Below are 18962 nucleotides of genomic sequence, written 5' to 3'. Positions count from 1 at the left end.
ACTGTAGAAAGACTACATTAATATTTCCTTGTAAAACATACACCAATAATCTTTGTTTTATTTACAATGTATAAAATGTGTAGGTTAAAGAAAATCTTTAAGTTAATAAAATGGACCAAGATATTAAAATTTCAAAGCTGGATCCCATTCATTTCTCATCCTTTTCTAACATAAATTAAAAAAAACAAAAAAACAATTCAACTCTCATTGAAACATCATTCTCCCTAATATTCTGATATAAAAAGGAGTGTGAATTTTTTTTCCCTCAAGTTGTAGTGAAAGGTTACCTTAGGAACTAACAGTGTGCTTAGTCATTTACAGTCCGTCTGCTCATGCAAGGGCTGGGCATTAAAGAAACAAGAGCCCCTCTGTTAACACTTCACTACCGCCTGGAGAATTATTGATGTATGCGTCTTATTTCAACTTTGAAGGGACATAAAACTGATATGTTAAACTCTCATAAAAAGCAACAGTGGAATACAATGGATCATTCATTCTTGAGGGTTGAAGCAGCCTATTAAGAACCAAGTCAGGAAAAATCTCACAAATGAAGCACTAAATCAGTTTATGGCATAAAAACATAGCACATTGCATGACAAGCTTACCAATTTATTTATTTTTATTTACAGCATGTCAATTAGTGTTAAATAAACAAAATAAATGAAAATAAATAAATCACATGCAGATGTATTGTATTAATCAAATTGCATTAACTTTAATTCAGGTCTAAAATATGAATAATTACATCTCTCCTAAATTAAATACCCTCAGCTTGTAACTGTAAAAAATGCAATAGAATTCTAATAGCATTTATGCCCTTATCTCATCTAAATTTTAGCAATTTCATGCCATCTAAAATCTTTTAAAACACATTAAAAAACAAAAAGAAGAAAACCCTACCAGGCATAACATTATGTCAGTTCAGCACATCTCATTCAGGCTCCTGCAGCACTCGCAGCTCCATGTCTCAGGATCAATCCTATTAGTGCTGTGGTAAACACTACACTAAATGCACGTATATAAAGACTGCCAGCTCTAAAATACCCAGCAGTCCCTCCTTCAGCACCACTCCTGGCTCGCAGCAATGGTTTGTCTCATAGGAATGTTGCACAGTCCAGGCTGCTGTCAGCACACTTTTGGGCTGTCCCTGCATACTAAAACACGCCTCTACTCGTACAGCGCTCTTCAAGTTCCAGCCTGGGCCACGACTGAACCCACTGCAGAGCCTCAAGGCGAACTTCACAGGGGACAGTGACTGGCTACCCTATCCTAGACAAGCCTGACGTGAGGGGAGGGGCCAGGGCATGTCAGGCCAAAAGCAGCAATTGCTGTTGCTAAGCAGCCAGTAGCATTTTTGACGGATTTAGGAATCAGATGATAAACGAAGAGAAAAACTGGATGTCAGCCATGCAGATATTTTCTACCGTGGAAAACCTCTAATTGTAAAACTGTTAAAAAAAAAAAAAAAAAAAAAAAAATCAAACATACCATACACAAAAGAATTTAAATGTCATATTTTTCTAGAAAAGTAATCCAATGACGCATATTTGGCATAGAAAGCGGCAACACTTCCTTTGTATTGACAAATGCGCGGTAATACCTTGACTTCCTAAAGTTATGTAATAGCAGGCATGAGGGGTATTATATCTGTCACTGGGAACAGTACTATTCTTGACTAATCCCTACTTAAAGGTCTTTACACGAGTAGGAATCCATAATCGTGGTTAACAAAAGATACCAATAAGTGTTGGACACCAGGCCACAGACTTCCATAATCAAAAAAGATAAATAAAATCATTCAACTCATTTTGATTCAGCAAACAATAGACTGTAATTTCTGCTGGCACTAAAACAATAAAATAAGCACAAAATCATCTTCATTAATTAAATAACTACTAACTTTATTAAATAACTTTTTAAGTTTTTGAGACTGTTTGGCAAGACATACGCTACCCTTCAAAACTTTAGGAGTTTTAATTGATAAAAATTAATACTTTTATTCAGAAGGAACATGTTAACCTGATCAAAATTAACAGATAGACCACAAATACAGTAGTCTATGTGTAATGCTACATTTATAGCGTCATAAGATTTCTATTTAACATAACTGCTGTTCTTTTGAACATTTTATTTATCCTGGAATGTTTGTACACACACACACACACACACACACACACACTAAAAATAATTATGCAGCACAACTGTTTTCAACAAAGACAATACTAAGAAATCAGATTATTAGAATGATTTCTGTATATATCTTACCAAGCCCAAACTTTTTGAATGGCAGTATATCAGAGACTTTTTGAAAACAGTAAGGTCTGTCATTGTTGCATCTATGCCATCAACATGCCCTCTTCACCCTCATCACAAAACAAAAAAGGTGTTAATTTAATATATTTCTAAGATAACATTCAAGTTTTAGTAATCTGATAAGTCTGCCCCTACAGTATGAGGTCCTAAAGGGCACCTGCACTATAGCCTGCTCTGGGATTCAAAGTTTCTGCCCTTTGAGCTTTTCACGGTTTCTGAACACTATCTGGTCAACGCATAGCACACACACGTCCCACAGTACCATCAACTTATGGTGCATTTGAGCCACATCAAACCAACACGCACTTCAAATTATTCATAGAACACACCATTACATAGGCTGGCTGACGTCTAAAGCGTTTAAATCACAGTACACAATAAAAAACAAACCAGGAGACTCAGAACGGTGTTCTCAGAGAAATCTATAGAAATAGAAAAGACTATAAAAATTTAAAACAAGTGGAAAAACAAGTTCATTGGATTCTTTTACATCTAGTAACTTTTTCCTGCTGAGCTCATGTTTCTCCCTCATAGCTCACAATCTATTTCCTGATCGCGGTCTTTAAATTGTCTTGTGCACCTGACAGAAACATCAGAGGCCTGTTTGGGATCTCTGGCAGCTCCGTCTATAAATAACACGTGGAGAAGGCGAAACAAAGTTGTAAAGCGAAAGAAAGCAGAAGATGCCCTTCGAATAAATGTAACGTTACACACATGACGTAAACAAAAACACTGAAACCACTTCAAGCGACTCGAGTAACAACACAAACATGCCTCGCGCTACTAAACCAAGGATGAAATGTACTGTGCAAAAGTGCGTCTGTAAAAATGTTAAATATCTACACTGACGTCTCAACTTATCTAGGAAGCATATAGAGTAGGCCTACTTACCTCGCACGGTGCAAGTGAGATAAACTGGGATTCACAGAGTTGTCTACCGTTAACAGCAGCGCGTGCACTGGAAAGGTGAGAGATCAGGTGAACTCACGCTCTCCTTAAATGACGTCACATCATGAAAGACACGAGCCTCTCCAGTTCACGACCACTTAAGAATAGGGATTTAAGTTTAAGTTAAAGAGAACTACATATTATAATTACAAAAGATTAAAAAAAATGAATAAATAACGTGGAAGGTTGTCACTTTATACAATATCTTAATAATAATAATCTACTATAAAAACTCTTCTACTTAATTTGTTTTAGAAGTTTTTTTTTTTTTTTAAATACAACCTTCAACATTTTTTTTAATTCATTTTTTATATCTTAAACTCCAACCCCTATATACTTTTGGAAAGAAAAATATTTTATACAATTTTATAAAATGTAATTTTATTTACTATATTAAAACAGTTCTCTAAACACCCTGTCAGTTTTCTAAGTACCCTGATACTGATGGTGTCTGCACTTTCTGTAGAACTTAGAATTATATATTTACTACTGGATGATAATCATTAGCTACATTAACCTTGACAGACCTTGACAGATATTGTTATAAATGATGACAAGTTTTGTATTCTATATTCAATATTTTTTTTTGAATCCAACTTTAAATTAAACTTCACTCTTTAATTCTGATTTATTTCTAAATGTATTTCTTAATTTATTAACTAGGAAATTAATCAAATTAAAGATAGAGAACACATGGATGCAGCAAGGATGTGTTGAAAACTTTATTAGCACTACATACAGGAGAACAGCTTTTTTAACTACGTATGTAAATACTTTAGAAATTGGACTGCTAAGCTGGACTAATGTCAGTTGGCATCGTTCACAAATTCATCATTTCCTTCCTGGTTCAGATAACAGATCCATTTATTAGACATCATTAGGCTCAAAGCTGGCCGGTCTGATCTTCATCTGCACAGATTTGAGGGAGTACCACCAGCCATGCCACGGGTACCACACTATTCCATCATCAGTGACTGCACTGTAGGGACCTCTGTGGTAGAAACCATTCAGATTGGCAGAGTGACATCTAGAGGAATACATGTGAAACAACATATAAAACACAGTGGACACCTTTTGGTTGGCAAATATTCATATTTAATGTATGAAAAACTGCCTTCATAGATTTTGTAGTTGTCATTATTACTATAATGAGAAAAGCTCTGTCACTGTTACAGATGCAAACCTGTTAAACCACCAGCCACCCTTGTCCTCCTGAGCACAACTGCCATTATAACGGTCATTATCTAGGTCTCGTGTGCTGAACTTCATTCCTTGATGGCTGGCCCACCACTGAACCTCAGGATGGTAAGTGCCAGAGAGAGCGTCCCCTGCGTTTCCTGTGTACACGCCAAACTGGAGCCGGTAATGGTTCTGAGAAGACAAATGGGATCGTTAAAACATTAACCAAATAAACAGATATTATACCATTCAGGTCAAATGAAATGTAGAAATTGTGATTTTGTGTAACACTTCTTTTTGTTCTTAATGGAAACAGAATACAGTTATACAACCTGCTGTAATGATCTATTAGAAACTTGACATGCCATCTGTTAACGGGCACAGAATATTTATCCAAACATCATTTATCATAATTATGAAGAGATTAATAAAAAAGACCTGTTCATTTTCCACTTTGAATGTTTTGTACACCGCAAAACGGTGGCTGCCCTCAAAGTCTTCCAGATTGATTCTCAAGGTGTAATCGTCTGTGCAACAGATGGTGTTTTATTAAAATATGTGCATAATATAATATAATGCAATGTAATGTAATAGAATAAATATCAGTCCATTCTTCAAATTGCTTGTCATATGTAGGGTCACATAATATACATTTATTCTATATACATACATACAATACATATAATTATGGCCTATTATAACATATGTTTTTCAGTTTGCATGCATTTTTAGATTTACTCACCTTGAGATGTCAGATAATGCAGATTATCATTCCCTAACCAGAACTCTCCATTAGCTGACTTCATGTCACCAAATCCTGTTTTATAATCATTCCAATCTCTATACATGAACATTGAGACTTCATGTTTAATTTATTAATAAATAGACATGTCTTCTCAAAACAATGAAATCGAGTTCTCCATACCTGTCAAATGACTGACTGCCATCCGCGCGTCTCTGGAAGACTGTCCATCCACCCCCATCGGTCATATCGCAGTACACTCTGATCTGGGTTGGATTTAGCAGTGGTTTAATCATGTAAAACCCACTCTGAGTATTGCCATGTCTGAAGATCTGAGCACAGTCTGTTTGTGGCAGATTGGTTTTTGTTAGTATTATATTGTGCTGTTATAATCAGACAAGTATAACATATTTACACAATGAATACTACATCTTAAGAAAATAATATAGAGCTTTGACCCATGTACTGATTGTCTCCCGTGTCATAAAATGAGCCCGCTTTTAGGGAATGTTCATGCATCTGGTTGTGATTCATTAATCGTTGAATCAGTTGCTGTTGCTTTGTCTGGCGAAGTTCCAAACTCTTCAACTCTGCTCGAAGATGCTGAATCTCATCTTCACATTCGACAGGAGTCTAAACACACAACACACAGAATGACTACTTTAAACTCAACATACAAATAACACATAAACACACTTCATTTAGGTGTAACTAACTGTAATTTGAACACATAAGAAAGAAGCCAAATTAATTTTAAGACAATACTCACAGAGTCTGACAAATCCAGAGTAGTACAAAGCATCCAAATGATAAGCAAAACTGACATTGTAGATGTACTTATTCAATGCTGTATTTAAAGATAAAAGATTGTTAACCAAGTGATGTCATGTGCAATTTAGGCACTAAAGAACAACTACAGTCTTAACAACGTGTACAGATGCTTCTGAGGTCTGTTCTGGTGCCTGACAAAGTTTCCTGTGACTGGATGTGCTCTACTTTGAGCTGAGTCACTCTGGATCAAAACAGATGTGCAGATAACTACAAACAGCTTCCGAGACGTCACCAAGAAGACTGAAAATGTTCTGTAAATAAAATAAAAAATTGAGACATTTGATCTCAATCCTTAAATTTGTTAAAGTAAAATTCATGTAAAACAAATGAATGGCCCTCAAAGTTTAGATGTTTTTTTAACATAAAAAAATGAAATAAAATTATTATCTTTAATTTACATTGATGCACACATTTAATTCTCTGTAAATCTAAAACACATTTGTTTACAAAATAAACAGAAAATTTGATTAAAGAATGTCTGATACACAGGGAAGAATACCTGATTTGTAACACCCATAAAACAAAATCAGAGAGAGAGAGAGAGAGAGGGAGGGAGTCTCATTCCAAAAGTACAGCAAATAAAAGAAAGTTGCTGCAATTTGTTTTTTAGTTAAATTTTAATCAAGCAGAGCTGTAGCTATAAAGCATGCAAGGCAGGCAAGTGCCTGGGTCCCCCCATTTTGAGGGCCAAGCATTTAAATAATCTGAAATGTTAATAAGTCAGGGGTGGGGAACGTTGATCCTGGAGGGCCTGGACACTGTTACCCCCCCCCCCCCCCCCCCCCACCACCACCGGAGGGCCTGTGTCCCTGCAGAGCCACCTTGTTTGCAGAAGCTATTTACACCAACTCCACCCAATTACTGGTTGATAGACAAAATTACACAAGATACTTGATTTAAATCTATAAAGACAGCCTTCATGGTTTCAATGTTGAAATATCCACAGCTAGACAGTCCTTCTTCTCAAACCTTATAAACAGTAACTTAAACAATTGCATTCTTTTTGCTGCTGTTGAGGCTGACAAACCCCTGATTCGAAATGCTATCAGACAGCAAATGCAATGAGTTTGCTTTGGTTTCTTCTGAGATCAATAATATCAGAAAGATGATTAGCACATCCTCAAGTAATGCAGAGGCCAGACAGATTCGACAGCAATTTCAAAAAGAAGTTACTATGTCCGTTTTTGAAGCAACTGAGTAAAATCTTGGAAGAAATAATACAGCACCTTAAGTTGTCAACCTGCTATCTTGACATAGTGTGGTTAACTGTTTAGAAGCAGATCCATTAGAAGTGGTGAGAAGTGATCTCCTCTTTCTGGGACTTTTCCAAAATCCCTGAAAAATGCAGTGGTTAAACCCCTTCTGAAATAGAGCAATCTTGATAAAACCATATTGAGAAACTATAGACCAATATCAAATCTTCCTTTTATAGGCAAGATTATTGAAAATTTAGTTTTTAATCAGCTAAACAACTACATTAACTCTTATGTATAATTGGACAATTTTCAATTTAAGGTTTCCGACAGCATCACAGCACAGAGACAGTTTTCATTAAGATGACAAATGATACTCGCTTTAATTCTGATTCTGGCAAAATATCAGTGTGGGTACTACTAGATCTTATTTCTGCGTTTGACACTGTCAATCATAACACACTTCTCGAGAGACTGAAAAACTGGGTCAGGCTTTCTGGGATGGGACTCAAATGGTTCAGGTAATACTTAGAAGGAAGAGGTTATTATGTGAATATAGGAGAGCTAAGTGGACATCCATGACAAGCGGAGTCCCACAAGGCTCAATTCTTGCACCCGCTCGTTTAGCATGTATATGCTCCCACTAAGTCAAATAATGATAAATAAATAAATTGCCATTCACAGCTATGCTGATAATACCCAGATTTACCTAGCATTATAGCCAAATAACCACAGCCCCATTGACTTCCTCTGCCAATGCATTGATGAAACGAACAGTTGGATGTGCCAGAACTTTCTTCAGTTAAACAAGGGGAGAACAAGTCATTGCATTTGGAAACAAAAATGAAGTTCTCAAGGTGAATGCATAACTTGACTCTAGGAGTAACACAACTAAAAATCAAGTGAATAATCTTGTTGTGATTCTGGAGACCAACCTTAGTTTCAGGAATCATGTCATAAACATTAACTAAATCAGCAAACTATCATTACGCATCCAACACGGTTCCAGAAAGAGACACGTAAAAAAAAAATTACAAAAACAATTTTCAGCATCATTACCAAGAATTTCTGAAAAATAGACTTCCTTATATCATCAAAACAGTAAAGAAAAAGGCAACACTCAAAAAAAAAAAAAAAAAATATATATAAATATAAACATTTCCATTTAAAATGTGAGATTATTCAGAGTTTATTATGCAAAAGAAACAATTGCACAAATGTTGCAGTGGTAAATCAGTTACAACAGACGTGTCCATGAGAAGAGAGATGTGCACGTTCAGAGGCAGAATTGCAACCATTATGATTTTTAACATCCTCCTTGTCTTAATACACTGCCCTGTAATGACAGATATCTAGAACAGTATTTCATATGCCTTAGTTAATTCAGATTTGATGGCAGATCACCATGGCGTACATGGATTTGGACAATCTCTGATATAAGACTCCAGAGATCCAGCTGACACTTCCATCAGTGACGTGTAGGTTGTCAACTGTAAAGACAGGACAGAAAAGGGTTTCACTATTACACTTCATATGACATTAGGCCAGATGCAGAAATGTGATCAAACAGCCTTTTTTCGCTATCTGTCTCAAAAATAGTGAAAGAAAAAAATAAAATAATAATTAACCAAATATAAGTATGATATATGTAAGTGTAAGGCTGTTGTTAATTCAACTGAAAGGAAGACTTACTTTATTAAGAACTGGTTTTGTAGACAGAACATCATATATTGATGCCAGAGAAATATTCTGTGGAAATTAAAATTTGTTATCTTCCAGAAAACATGTCTTCACGAACAATTAGTTACTATATATGCCAATTATTTTAAAAGCACTTAAAAACTTAGCCTACTCTCTTACTACAACATAGCTGTTTTATTTCTAACACATAATGCCTCATACCGCTTGTGTGGTTTGATTCATGCACTTCATTGCTGGTGTTCTGCGGTCATCAAATATCATAGGCTCATCCCAGTGATCATAGTTTGTTTCCAGGACGTACCATCTCCCAAGCTTCATATCAAGTCTTTAACATCATCAACAACACATTTTAGGGCAGGTCAAAAGATTGCAGACAGAAATGTGGTACTTCTGTGTGACATGATTTACTCACTCCCATATGTCTAATGTGTTTATTCTCGTCCTGGTTATCACACAACCCTGACCCGAACGGTTACCACCCAAGATGAAGTAAGCTGGTGCAAGCAGTTTCGTCAGAGAGAGCTGGTCTTTGGCATCCTCATAACTGCACAAAAAAAAAAAAAAAAAAAAGACTTCTGAGTACTTGTGTCCTCTTGTCACTGAAAATAATAATTCTATATATTTTTGTTTTATAAAAATAAAGATATTTATCTACCCACAGTTCCTATTCAGAGCGTGAATGTTATTACTTTAGCTGATGAAAGCTATTTTTAAATGATTACAAAAAAAGTGTGTGTGTGAGGGAGAACTATGTGGTCATGAAAGAGAAATAAGGAAGTTGTGGTTTCATGTTAAGCTAATCTGGTGTTTTTTTTTTTTTTTACCTGGTAGCATTTTCCAGAACTTTCCGAGTGAGAAAACCCATCCACATTCCATCTCTCCATCCAAGAATCCATTCCAGAATCCCTGTGAGAATTAATGATGTCGTCGAACAGTCAACCATCATAAACATCTAGTTGCACCCATGATTTGTGGCTAATGATTAGAAGAAATAAATATATAGTGTTGTGTAGTGTTAGTTGTTTACAGACTTTAAACATTAAAATAACTGTTTATACAGTATACCTGTCACTTACATTTCAATTGTCATAATCGTTTAAAAAAAATCTTACCTACATAACCCCCATCAAAGTTGAAACGCTCATTCATTGTTAGACTGAATTCACCCTAAACAAGTAAAACAATTACTTGTTTTTCATTTACACAAAAAAGTATGTATATATATATTTTTTTATTTCACTTACAGGTCTAATTCCAGTAAGTATGCCAACATATCCAGCAAAGTTTGTTGATTTAAAGATGGTTTTGTTGCCTCTTTGGAAATTGACATTCACCACAAGAGGCTTAAGCTTCTCTGTTAAAGTCCAGGTTTTATTCTGTCGATCCCACCTTTATGAAAAACACATCATTCTTGTGATATAACAAAGTATGTATGCAAATATTTAAAGGGTCAGAGCATGCACATCCAAAAATGTCTTGGCCAGGTGCAAGATCAAAAGGTACATCAAATAATAGGAAAAAAAATCTGCACACTGTTATTCCCCCTTTATTAAAAAAAAAAAAAAACATTAAAAGTGGTAACGTTGCCACTTTGTAAATGTTTTTTTTTAATATAGGGAGAATATTAGGAAATAATTTCCTATTATTTCCTAAATATTTGCCCAAAAATAAATCAAAATAAATCCTACCCCATAAACAGTCCAAAGTCCAAATTCCGGGCATGGTAAATATTTCCTAGAAAAAAATTAAATATATGCAATTAAATGTTTATTCAAATTTAATTTGATTTAAAACATTATGCAAACTGATTTATATTTTCTCACCATTAAAGTCTTCTGCAACAATTGATGTGCAAACAGTGAAAACCTCATAAAAGATATTGAACAGTGTAATTTCACCTAGAGAGACACATAAAATAAATTTACAAAAATAAATCGAATTAATAAATTACATTTGCTATACCTTAAAGAAATGGGCATAATTAAGAATAAATAAGGAGCTTGTTTGAGCTTTAATTTATTTTATTGCATGCATTTACCACAATTATTATTTAACAAATACAAATTAAATAATAACAAAAGTAAAATAACTAAAGTGATAAAATCTTACCTAGAGGGATGCCAGAAACAGCTGCTATTCCCTTAATTTCATCACGGAAAGGTTGTGGAAGTGTATCCACAATCAAAGGCTATAAAACAGTGAGGACATAAATTATAGCAAAGAATCTAAATAAATACTATCAAAATATTCAAACTGCATTTTTAAGAGGTCTGAATTAATTCATACATTTAATTGCTTACCAGCTCCTCGTCTACTAAATCAACAAGTTTTCCATCTAAAAAGCCCTTGGCCAGGTCTTTTATTGTTTGTACCATTGTGATCAACTGTAATGCAACATTATTATTTATAAAAATTGTATAAACAATCAAAGCCTTCTTGTTTAACAATAAGAGACATGCACATTATTAAAGAGTTTCACCTCTGTGTTTTTATCTTTGATCACTTGCGTCCATCTCTCACTAGGAGGTAAATCGAGATTAACAGTGTACCAGGTCACATTACCTTTAAACCTAGATAAACCAAAAAAAGTGTTATTAAAGTCAACATATGAGCTCCACATAGTCCAGACCATCTAAATTGAAGGAGCACATCAAACTGCATATTTGAAGAGAGTAACAGCAGTACGTTGGTCCTTTAGGTGGATACATTCCACTTCTGCAATCCTCCAGCTGCAAATACAGAAATACAGACAATAATGAGGAACGCGTGACACCGGCACGAAGTGAAACAGCTCACAAAACAGCCTAATAAACTTTGTAAGGAAGAACAGATCACTCAGGTGCAGAAACTGCATTTATTCTTACCCCTCGAACAAACTGTGAAAAAAGACATAAAGATATAACAATAAAGCCATGAACTGAAATTGGCTTCATTGTCTTTCCGCGAAGTTTTCTAAACGTTCAGTTATTCCCTGCGGAAGGAAGGTAGTGCGGGAAATAAGCTTCGCGACGGAATGTACCATCATGTAAGGGGTGCTCAGATACAGTAAGTATATGTATGCGTTATTTTTAAGGAAATGTTAACATGCGTTTTTCTTCTTATAAATATAAAATAATAATATAATTGCATAGATTATTTAATTTGATTTAGTTAGGTTGTGATTGTTTATGAGTACGCACACAACACGAACACCCCCCCCCCCCGTCATTCTGCTGCTTGAGCTTCTCTCGGCTAGTAAACACGGAAGTTCAAGTTCATTTGTTCAATGTTTTGATTTGTCCGTTGTGAATCATGAGACAGAGAAGGGATCACGAGTGAGCTTTCACTACACCGGTTTACCAGTCACCACTACTCGTGGAAGAAGAATCATCACAAGTTTATTTTTTGCTGTTTAAGCGTCTCAATTTATGGAAGCCAATTTCCCCCACATTAAAAAAAAATCATATGTAAATTATAATGATCAATTATAATTACAATAATTAAAAAGGAAGCATTATGACTTAAAAAGTAGAAATCATGACTTTTAATAATAACACAATTATGATTTTCTAACTCCTAATTTCTACATTTTATGTCACTTACCACTTTTTTTAAACTCATAGTTAGGCCTATGACTGATATTTGATCATTTTGACCTTTCTATCTAATAATTAATTAATTAGGTAATAAAAAAAAATACGTCTTAGCATGATTTTTCCCTCATATTGAGGAAATTGGTATACACCTGGTTACATATTAGATCAAAATGGTTAATGACTTTCACGGCTGTGATTTTTTTGGGGGGCTACTCCGCATAGACCTTAAAAGGAAAACAAAACATGTCGGAAAGAAAGAAAGAAAGAAAGAAAGAAAGATAGTAAGACCGACGGACGAAGGCTCTAAAATAACTAGGTTATTTCACTTCAGATGAAATGATTCAGTATATCCAGCAGGAGGCAGTATAATCCTGTTTAGATCACCAAAACATTATTCAAGCATCATCATGAAATATTCTTCAAACAGACAAAATGGTTTACTAAATGTAGCAATTTATAAACTCACTTCATCAGCAATATGAGGATTTAATATAAGATCAATGAAATGATTTGCTGTTTATTTTCGAAGCCAATTGTAACTTTTTTAATAAAACCATAAACTAACCTATAGCATTACTAGCATTTCAAAATTGAAAACCATGTATTATTTATAAACCATGTATTTGCAGCTGGATAAAAATAAAATCAACCTCTAGATTTGGATTGCCAACTCAAGTCTTTATCCTCCACACCATCACCACACAAAAACTTTTCCATAGCCTACCTCTTTAATTGATTTGCACTGATCCACCTCTTCTCCCATCTCAAGCAATGATGACCACTGGTTGACATCAACAGCACTGCTTTCTGTGCATTTCTCAAGCCATGAAAAAGTTTTTTCTCAAAATGACAGATCAGCTTGTTCAGCAAAACTAATCAAATCTCACCAAATTGATGCTAGCACAAGCCTCAGTTTCAATTACAGAGAGATAGCATTGCTAATCTGCCCAAAAATCCCACACAATCTGAATTTTGGCTAAAGCGGATTGGTTAAAAGTCCTCAGAGTACACTAGCAAGGGACAGGGAATATAAACCATGCTGAAAGGTTTTATTTTTTTTTTTGCCACAGAAGAATCATTCAGTATATCCAGTATATCCAGCAGAATCATCCTATGAATTGCCTACCAAAAGGTTGTAACGTTTACATGCATTAAAAGAGTAACAATAATAATAAAGAAGATATTTTTCCCCAACTAGAATGATAATAAATTGAATGATCATTTAATACCAGGTAACATAGTTTATTGTTCTGACTACATACTGGATAACCCTAATTCAATTTTTTTTTTTTTTTTTTGTGTGTGTGTGTGCGTGCGTGCGTGTTTAATTTTGTTTTCCTTTGAATTTGACAATAACCCATTTAGAACCACTAGCATCCTGTTTGTCTATAAAAATTAAGAATATGAGCAACCATCTGTATGCATCACAAAATTCAAGCATTTCTGTTTTTGGTTATAAACATTCAGATTCCTGTGGAAACAGATTTAAAATACAAGCACAGCCCCCTGCAGAGCGGTGAATGAAGCACAGAGTGGAGTTTGAGTTATGAGCCTTTCACAAACAGGTGATAAAAGCAGACTGGCTGCTCAGCCAAGTGAGAATCCTCAATTAATGAAACACTTCCCAGTGATTATGCCCCCTGATAGAACTTATCTCCAGAGTCAGGGCTGCACCCACCTAATGGGCTGTTACATCAAAACACAAACACAATGTGATGCATTTCACTTTGTATCTGCTGGGTTTATATACTGTAAAATACACATTAATTAATGAATTTGACTGCAGATTTCAGTTTGAACCAAAGGAGAGCTGATTTCTCTGACTCTCAGGAAGGCAAACAAGCTAAAACGAAGATGAATGGAAAAAGGTTCGCTTTTCAAACCTTTGAGGTCAGCAACAATAAAAAAAGAAAAAAGAAATTAACACCTTTATTCAGCAAAGATGCATTAAAATAATCAAAAGTGACTAATTCAAGATCACAAAAAATATTTTAAATAAGTGCTGTTTTTTATGTGTTAATTAAAATGTTTTACTTTTTCTACACTTATAAAAAAAAAGAAATTCTTGAGCAGCATATCAGAATGATTTCTGAAGGATCATGTGATAAGACAGATTATGAGTAATATATATGGTTATTTAAACTGTAATAATCTTTCACAATATTACAGTTATTAATATAAGTTTGATCAAACAAATGTAGCCCTGGTGAGAACTATAGGCTTTTTTTTATCCTATACACATCCATATATTTAGCAATAAATAAATAAATAAATAATAAAATAAAATAAATAATATTAATAATAACAATAATATATATTATAAACAAAACACAATTATTTATAATAATAATAAGTTTTATGTTTATACAGAAATAGACTTCCCTAAGATTTATTCACTAGAGTGAAAGGTATGAAAACTAGCCTCAAACTTCATATTTGCACTGGGTAAAACATTGTACAGTAGATTACAGAAATGCAAACTGCAACTGAAGTGTAACAACATAAACATACAATTTCATCACTAGTGCCACAAACAGCACTTTACTCATGATTGTTCACCACAAAAGCTAAAGCTGTTGCCTACACAACATTTTTTCAGATTTTTCCTTTACGATATCAATTTGTGCCTGTTCTCAGGCGTATGGAGTCCTTTAGATACTGAGACACTGACTTTTACTGAGGTGCCCCTGGATTCCATTTCCTCTGGATAATATTGATGATCCCACCGACTTCGTTTGGCATGATCACTTTGAATCAGTAACAGCATATACAAACGTCTGTAAGAATGCATGTGTCTGTGATTCAAGGGTAAAGTTATTATGTCATGCCTGCAGGAGGTTTGTCACTCTCTGACAGATTACAGTGTGTCTAAGAAAGGGAAGCTGCCCACGCTGCTTTGTCTTCTTGTGTTTCATTAGCCCTTTATATGCGGCCATTCAAATCACCTTGTCACTTAGCATTAATGGAAGGTGACCCTGTGCATGCACTGAAATACACTGTATGACTTCTGAAGGTAAAACTAGCAAAAAGAGCACAAAAACATCCATCATGCTCAGATTTTAGAGGACGTTGCTTTACCAACACAATGCAGGCTGCATGTTAAACTAATACATATCATATCTGACTACACAGTGAACAGATATTAGGCATTGATGATATAGCTGGAATATCTTAACTGTGTCTGTATGCTGTGGTTATACATGTAGGCCTATTTGATGCAACTTTAACAACTTTCTCTAACTTTGTTTACCTGAAATGAAATCCATCAAAATAATGTGTATTACAAATAACATTGTTTTATGCATTCTGCTTCATGAAAACCATATAAAGACTTGATGATTTCTATACTGAAGTGTTTGTAGTTTTGAAACCTGTTCACTGTCAAAGCTGAAAATGATTCAAGCATCTGTCGCCGGGCAATAAATCATACACAAATGGAAGCTTTAAAGCTAATGGCTTTGTAGCATTGGAGAATTTTCATTTGACTCAAAAGTCTCCTGGGCCTCAAACGTTTTTTCCGACATTATGAAATGTTGCCATGTTGCAAATTGAACACTTTCCAGTTGAATTCCTAGTGCTGACATTCAAAATGAAACTGCATATTTTTCAAAAGTTACACATGATTACACATAATCACAAAGTTTCTTATGCCTATAATAAGAATTAAATGCTTTGTCGAAATTATTCTGTCTACGTAACCAGGTACGCGAAACGTGAAACTGTTTCTGTCTCAGAGTAAGATGATAAATGTGAAACTAAAAAAAGAAATACTCACACTGTTACAGTTATATGGTATATACAATGAGAAATGAAGTCATAATTGTGAGAAATTAAGTCTCAGTTATGAAATTGGCTTCCACAGGTACAGTATGTGTATATGACAAACAAAAATGTAAACATAAAACAAAATTACATTACATTAAATATCAACTAATTCTTCTTCCCTACAAATGTAGACTAAATGCAAATCTTCTTCAGTGCTAATCTAGGGCTTGCGTACTCTAAGCAGATCAGAAGGACAACCACCTGGACTTGTTGGATGTAAATCCAGTTAAAGTAAAAAGCTTTTGCAAGCTCAGAAGTTGTTTTGAAGCTTAGGCCAGCTCCAGACAGGAATTAGATGCAGTTTATTGGAACAATGTCATGTCACATTAAAGAGTTAACTAAGCAGTGCCATGGGGACTGGTTATCTGGCTAGTGGCTGAGGTTGTAATCCAAGCCTCTGTAAGCATCAGTCAAATGTTACAAACACACTGTTTTTGCCTTCACAGTGTCTCTGAGGTAAAGGGAGAAGTGAGGTGAAATGTGACACTTCTGGCATCTGTTTGGCACCATCAACACAAAAAGAACAGGGTTTTAGTGTGATGCATGAAGCACCAACACCACTTGAGCTGCCACGGAAGTGTTATTAAACTACTATATAAAATAGCTTTCCTCTCAGGAGTAACAAGATTAAACCTTCAAGCTCTAACCAGAACTGAACTGTAGTGTAGCAACTTGCTTGCTAAATGGTGCCTCTCAAATCGACTTTTGTCCCAACATTGAAATGATAGTGACATCGTGTTATTGATATAGTGATTGGAGCCATATTTATTGACATATGATTATTAGAAAATAAGTTATTGAGAACATTTAAGTGACATAAATGTGGGATGTCAACATAGTACTTAGTACTAAAATGACACAAAATTCACCCCCTCCCTATTTTTGTCTTTTTATGCATCTTTATTATTTATATAATAGAAAAGAAAGGAAATACATTGCTCTTAAATGGTTTCAGGAATTTAATGGAAGAAGTGTTTGTTTACTTTATACCTCAGTTCAGCTTAGATAGGACTATAATTTAAATTATGCACTGTCAACAATATTCTTTCCTTATTCAGATAAACAGCACATATTTCTGTATTAAAAACATACCTTTCACTCTCCGAGTTCAACTCAAAAGCTGCTCCATCAGTTTAGTTGATCTCACAAAAAGACTTTGAAAATAAAGTTTGTGGTTTCAATCTTCAAGGCATTGATCGCTTCTTTGTTGGATGATTTTAAATCTGTTTTATTTATAAATACATAAATACATGTAGAGTTGGTGCTTGTCTTTATTTACCCGAAATTAATTATTGTTAAAAAATGGTCTTTTCATGAAAGATGGTTGAAGGTAAAGTGGTTGATGATACTGTAAAGTCATTTCAGAGGCAAAGCAAGTTACATTTTAATGAGATCTTTCAAATATATATTTTTTTTTTACTGAAATGCATTATCTGTCCAGGAACACTTATAAATGCATTATGAGTCGAGTAAATGAGGTAAATTTATACTTCAAATCCCATGAAAGTGATGTGGCTAGTGTGGCTAGAAATATATTAGAAGAATATGACACTCTTCACTCAGAATCAGACTTTTTTAGATTTTTCTTAAACAAAAAGAAGAAAAGAAAGACCAAAAAGGGGTGAAAATAATAACACAAAGTGTAAAAAATAGTAAATTTTCAGAAGTGAATCTCAACTTGCCATGTTGTAATTGCTTCTGTCTGAGTTCAATGAGTGATGCACTTATAACCAACTCATTAATTGCAACAGAGACCTGCACAATCGAAAATTAGGAACATATTGCATCACAGATATTCACAATCATGCAGAGCCTAATTACCAACATGATTTCAGATAAATTAAGCTACTCATTTTCTATTAGGATCTGTCAGAAAACACGACACTAATAGCAAATCAAGTTTGTTATTAACCTTATCGCTGTCCTTGGTCCTGACTGCTGGCCGTGTGCACAGAAACCATAATTAAACCACAGCCTCTTCAACACCAGAACATAATGAATCTCAATGCTTCAAAACAGTGAATGTAATACTAATATTATATTTATGAACTATTTTGAAACATTACACAGATGCTTGTTAGTCGGTGGCTTAATGAGTGGCCATGTGTGTGTTGTTTCTATGGCTGGCACAGAAATAGAAAGGAGAATATTGTATCAGTTTGGTTCTTTGTCAATGTCCCCCAGTGACAAATGATGTATGGACAGAGACTTAATGAAAGTGTCTATCAGTGCGGGGTGGAAAGCGCACCTCCGGAAGCTCCTCCAGTTGTTCTGATAGTGAGGCTCTCATCTGTCATTGTCTGGAGGTTCCTCAGACATGTACTAAAGTTAGCAGAGATATTTAGGTTTATTGTATTTCAAGGGGCAATAACTCCTGTAATGTTCCATAGGAGAACCTCTATATGGAATGGAGGGGAGAAAAAAGTAAAAGATATATGTTCTTTAGACAGAAATGCATTGGGAAGGGCTTTGGAGGAAGGATTCCGGATGGTACTGAATAATGGCTTTCCTAATTAGCAGACAGTTCTAGATGACAAAAGACATCATGACAAAAAAAAATGAATTACTTCAGTTTCAAATTACAGTGAAATAACAGAACAGCTGGCGTGGCCATTAATAGCTTAGCTGTTATGAAAATAGGCACTGTAGTAACTG

General features: G+C 34.7%; 3 protein-coding genes across 4 annotated transcripts in view; all 3 read right to left on the bottom strand.

Moving 5' to 3' along the window:
• Positions 1-3337, bottom strand: part of mtus1a (microtubule associated tumor suppressor 1a) — a 30354-nt gene extending 27017 nt beyond the window's left edge. Inside the window, exon 1 of one of the 2 annotated variants that reach the window (XM_052574729.1) lies at positions 3205-3337. The gene's annotated coding sequence lies outside the window, so the exon portion shown is untranslated. Of the gene's footprint in view, positions 1-900; positions 1040-3204 lie in introns of those variants that run through there. The other variant, XM_052574730.1, reaches the window with a different exon arrangement.
• A 633-nt stretch (positions 3338-3970) lies between these two features.
• Positions 3971-6322, bottom strand: LOC127971735 (fibrinogen-like protein 1). Its single transcript, XM_052574959.1, has 7 exons — positions 5952-6322; positions 5641-5815; positions 5366-5525; positions 5183-5280; positions 4879-4967; positions 4445-4632; positions 3971-4288 (listed from the first exon to the last, which is right to left on the bottom strand). Exons 1-7 carry the CDS (start codon positions 6006-6008, stop codon positions 4129-4131), a joined length of 927 nt encoding a protein of 308 aa, XP_052430919.1. The 5' UTR covers positions 6009-6322; the 3' UTR covers positions 3971-4128.
• Positions 6323-8370: 2048 nt separating this feature from the next.
• On the bottom strand, positions 8371-11935 carry asah1a (N-acylsphingosine amidohydrolase (acid ceramidase) 1a). The gene is made up of 14 exons (XM_052575324.1): positions 11772-11935; positions 11593-11636; positions 11387-11477; positions 11208-11291; positions 11017-11095; positions 10731-10805; positions 10596-10641; positions 10152-10296; positions 10020-10074; positions 9732-9813; positions 9320-9451; positions 9109-9232; positions 8899-8955; positions 8371-8696 (listed from the first exon to the last, which is right to left on the bottom strand). The coding sequence occupies exons 1-14, from the start codon at positions 11838-11840 to the stop codon at positions 8607-8609; spliced, it is 1173 nt and encodes a 390-aa protein (XP_052431284.1). The 5' UTR covers positions 11841-11935; the 3' UTR covers positions 8371-8606.
• Positions 11936-18962: the final 7027 nt, after the last annotated feature.

Source organism: Carassius gibelio, chromosome B14, assembly GCF_023724105.1.
Source record: "Carassius gibelio isolate Cgi1373 ecotype wild population from Czech Republic chromosome B14, carGib1.2-hapl.c, whole genome shotgun sequence".
Taxonomy (NCBI): domain Eukaryota; kingdom Metazoa; phylum Chordata; class Actinopteri; order Cypriniformes; family Cyprinidae; genus Carassius; species Carassius gibelio.
Note: the sequence above shows the minus strand (reverse complement) of the source record. Positions and strands in the feature narration are given on the sequence as shown.

Coding starts and splice junctions, on each gene's coding strand:
- LOC127971735 (XM_052574959.1), bottom strand. CDS start 6,008: ATGTCAGTTTTGCTTATCATTTGGATGCTTTGTACTACTCTGGATTTG. Junction 4,968..5,182: donor GCATTATCTGACATCTCAAG/GTGAGTAAATCT, acceptor TCTGTTGCACAG/ACGATTACACCTTGAGAATC. Junction 4,289..4,444: donor GGTGGCTGGTGGTTTAACAG/GTTTGCATCTGT, acceptor GTATTCCTCTAG/ATGTCACTCTGCCAATCTGA.
- asah1a (XM_052575324.1), bottom strand. CDS start 11,840: ATGAAGCCAATTTCAGTTCATGGCTTTATTGTTATATCTTTATGTCTT. Junction 10,075..10,151: donor TACTTACTGGAATTAGACCT/GTAAGTGAAATA, acceptor TTACTTGTTTAG/GGTGAATTCAGTCTAACAAT. Junction 8,697..8,898: donor CAAAACCAGTTCTTAATAAA/GTAAGTCTTCCT, acceptor CTGTCTTTACAG/TTGACAACCTACACGTCACT.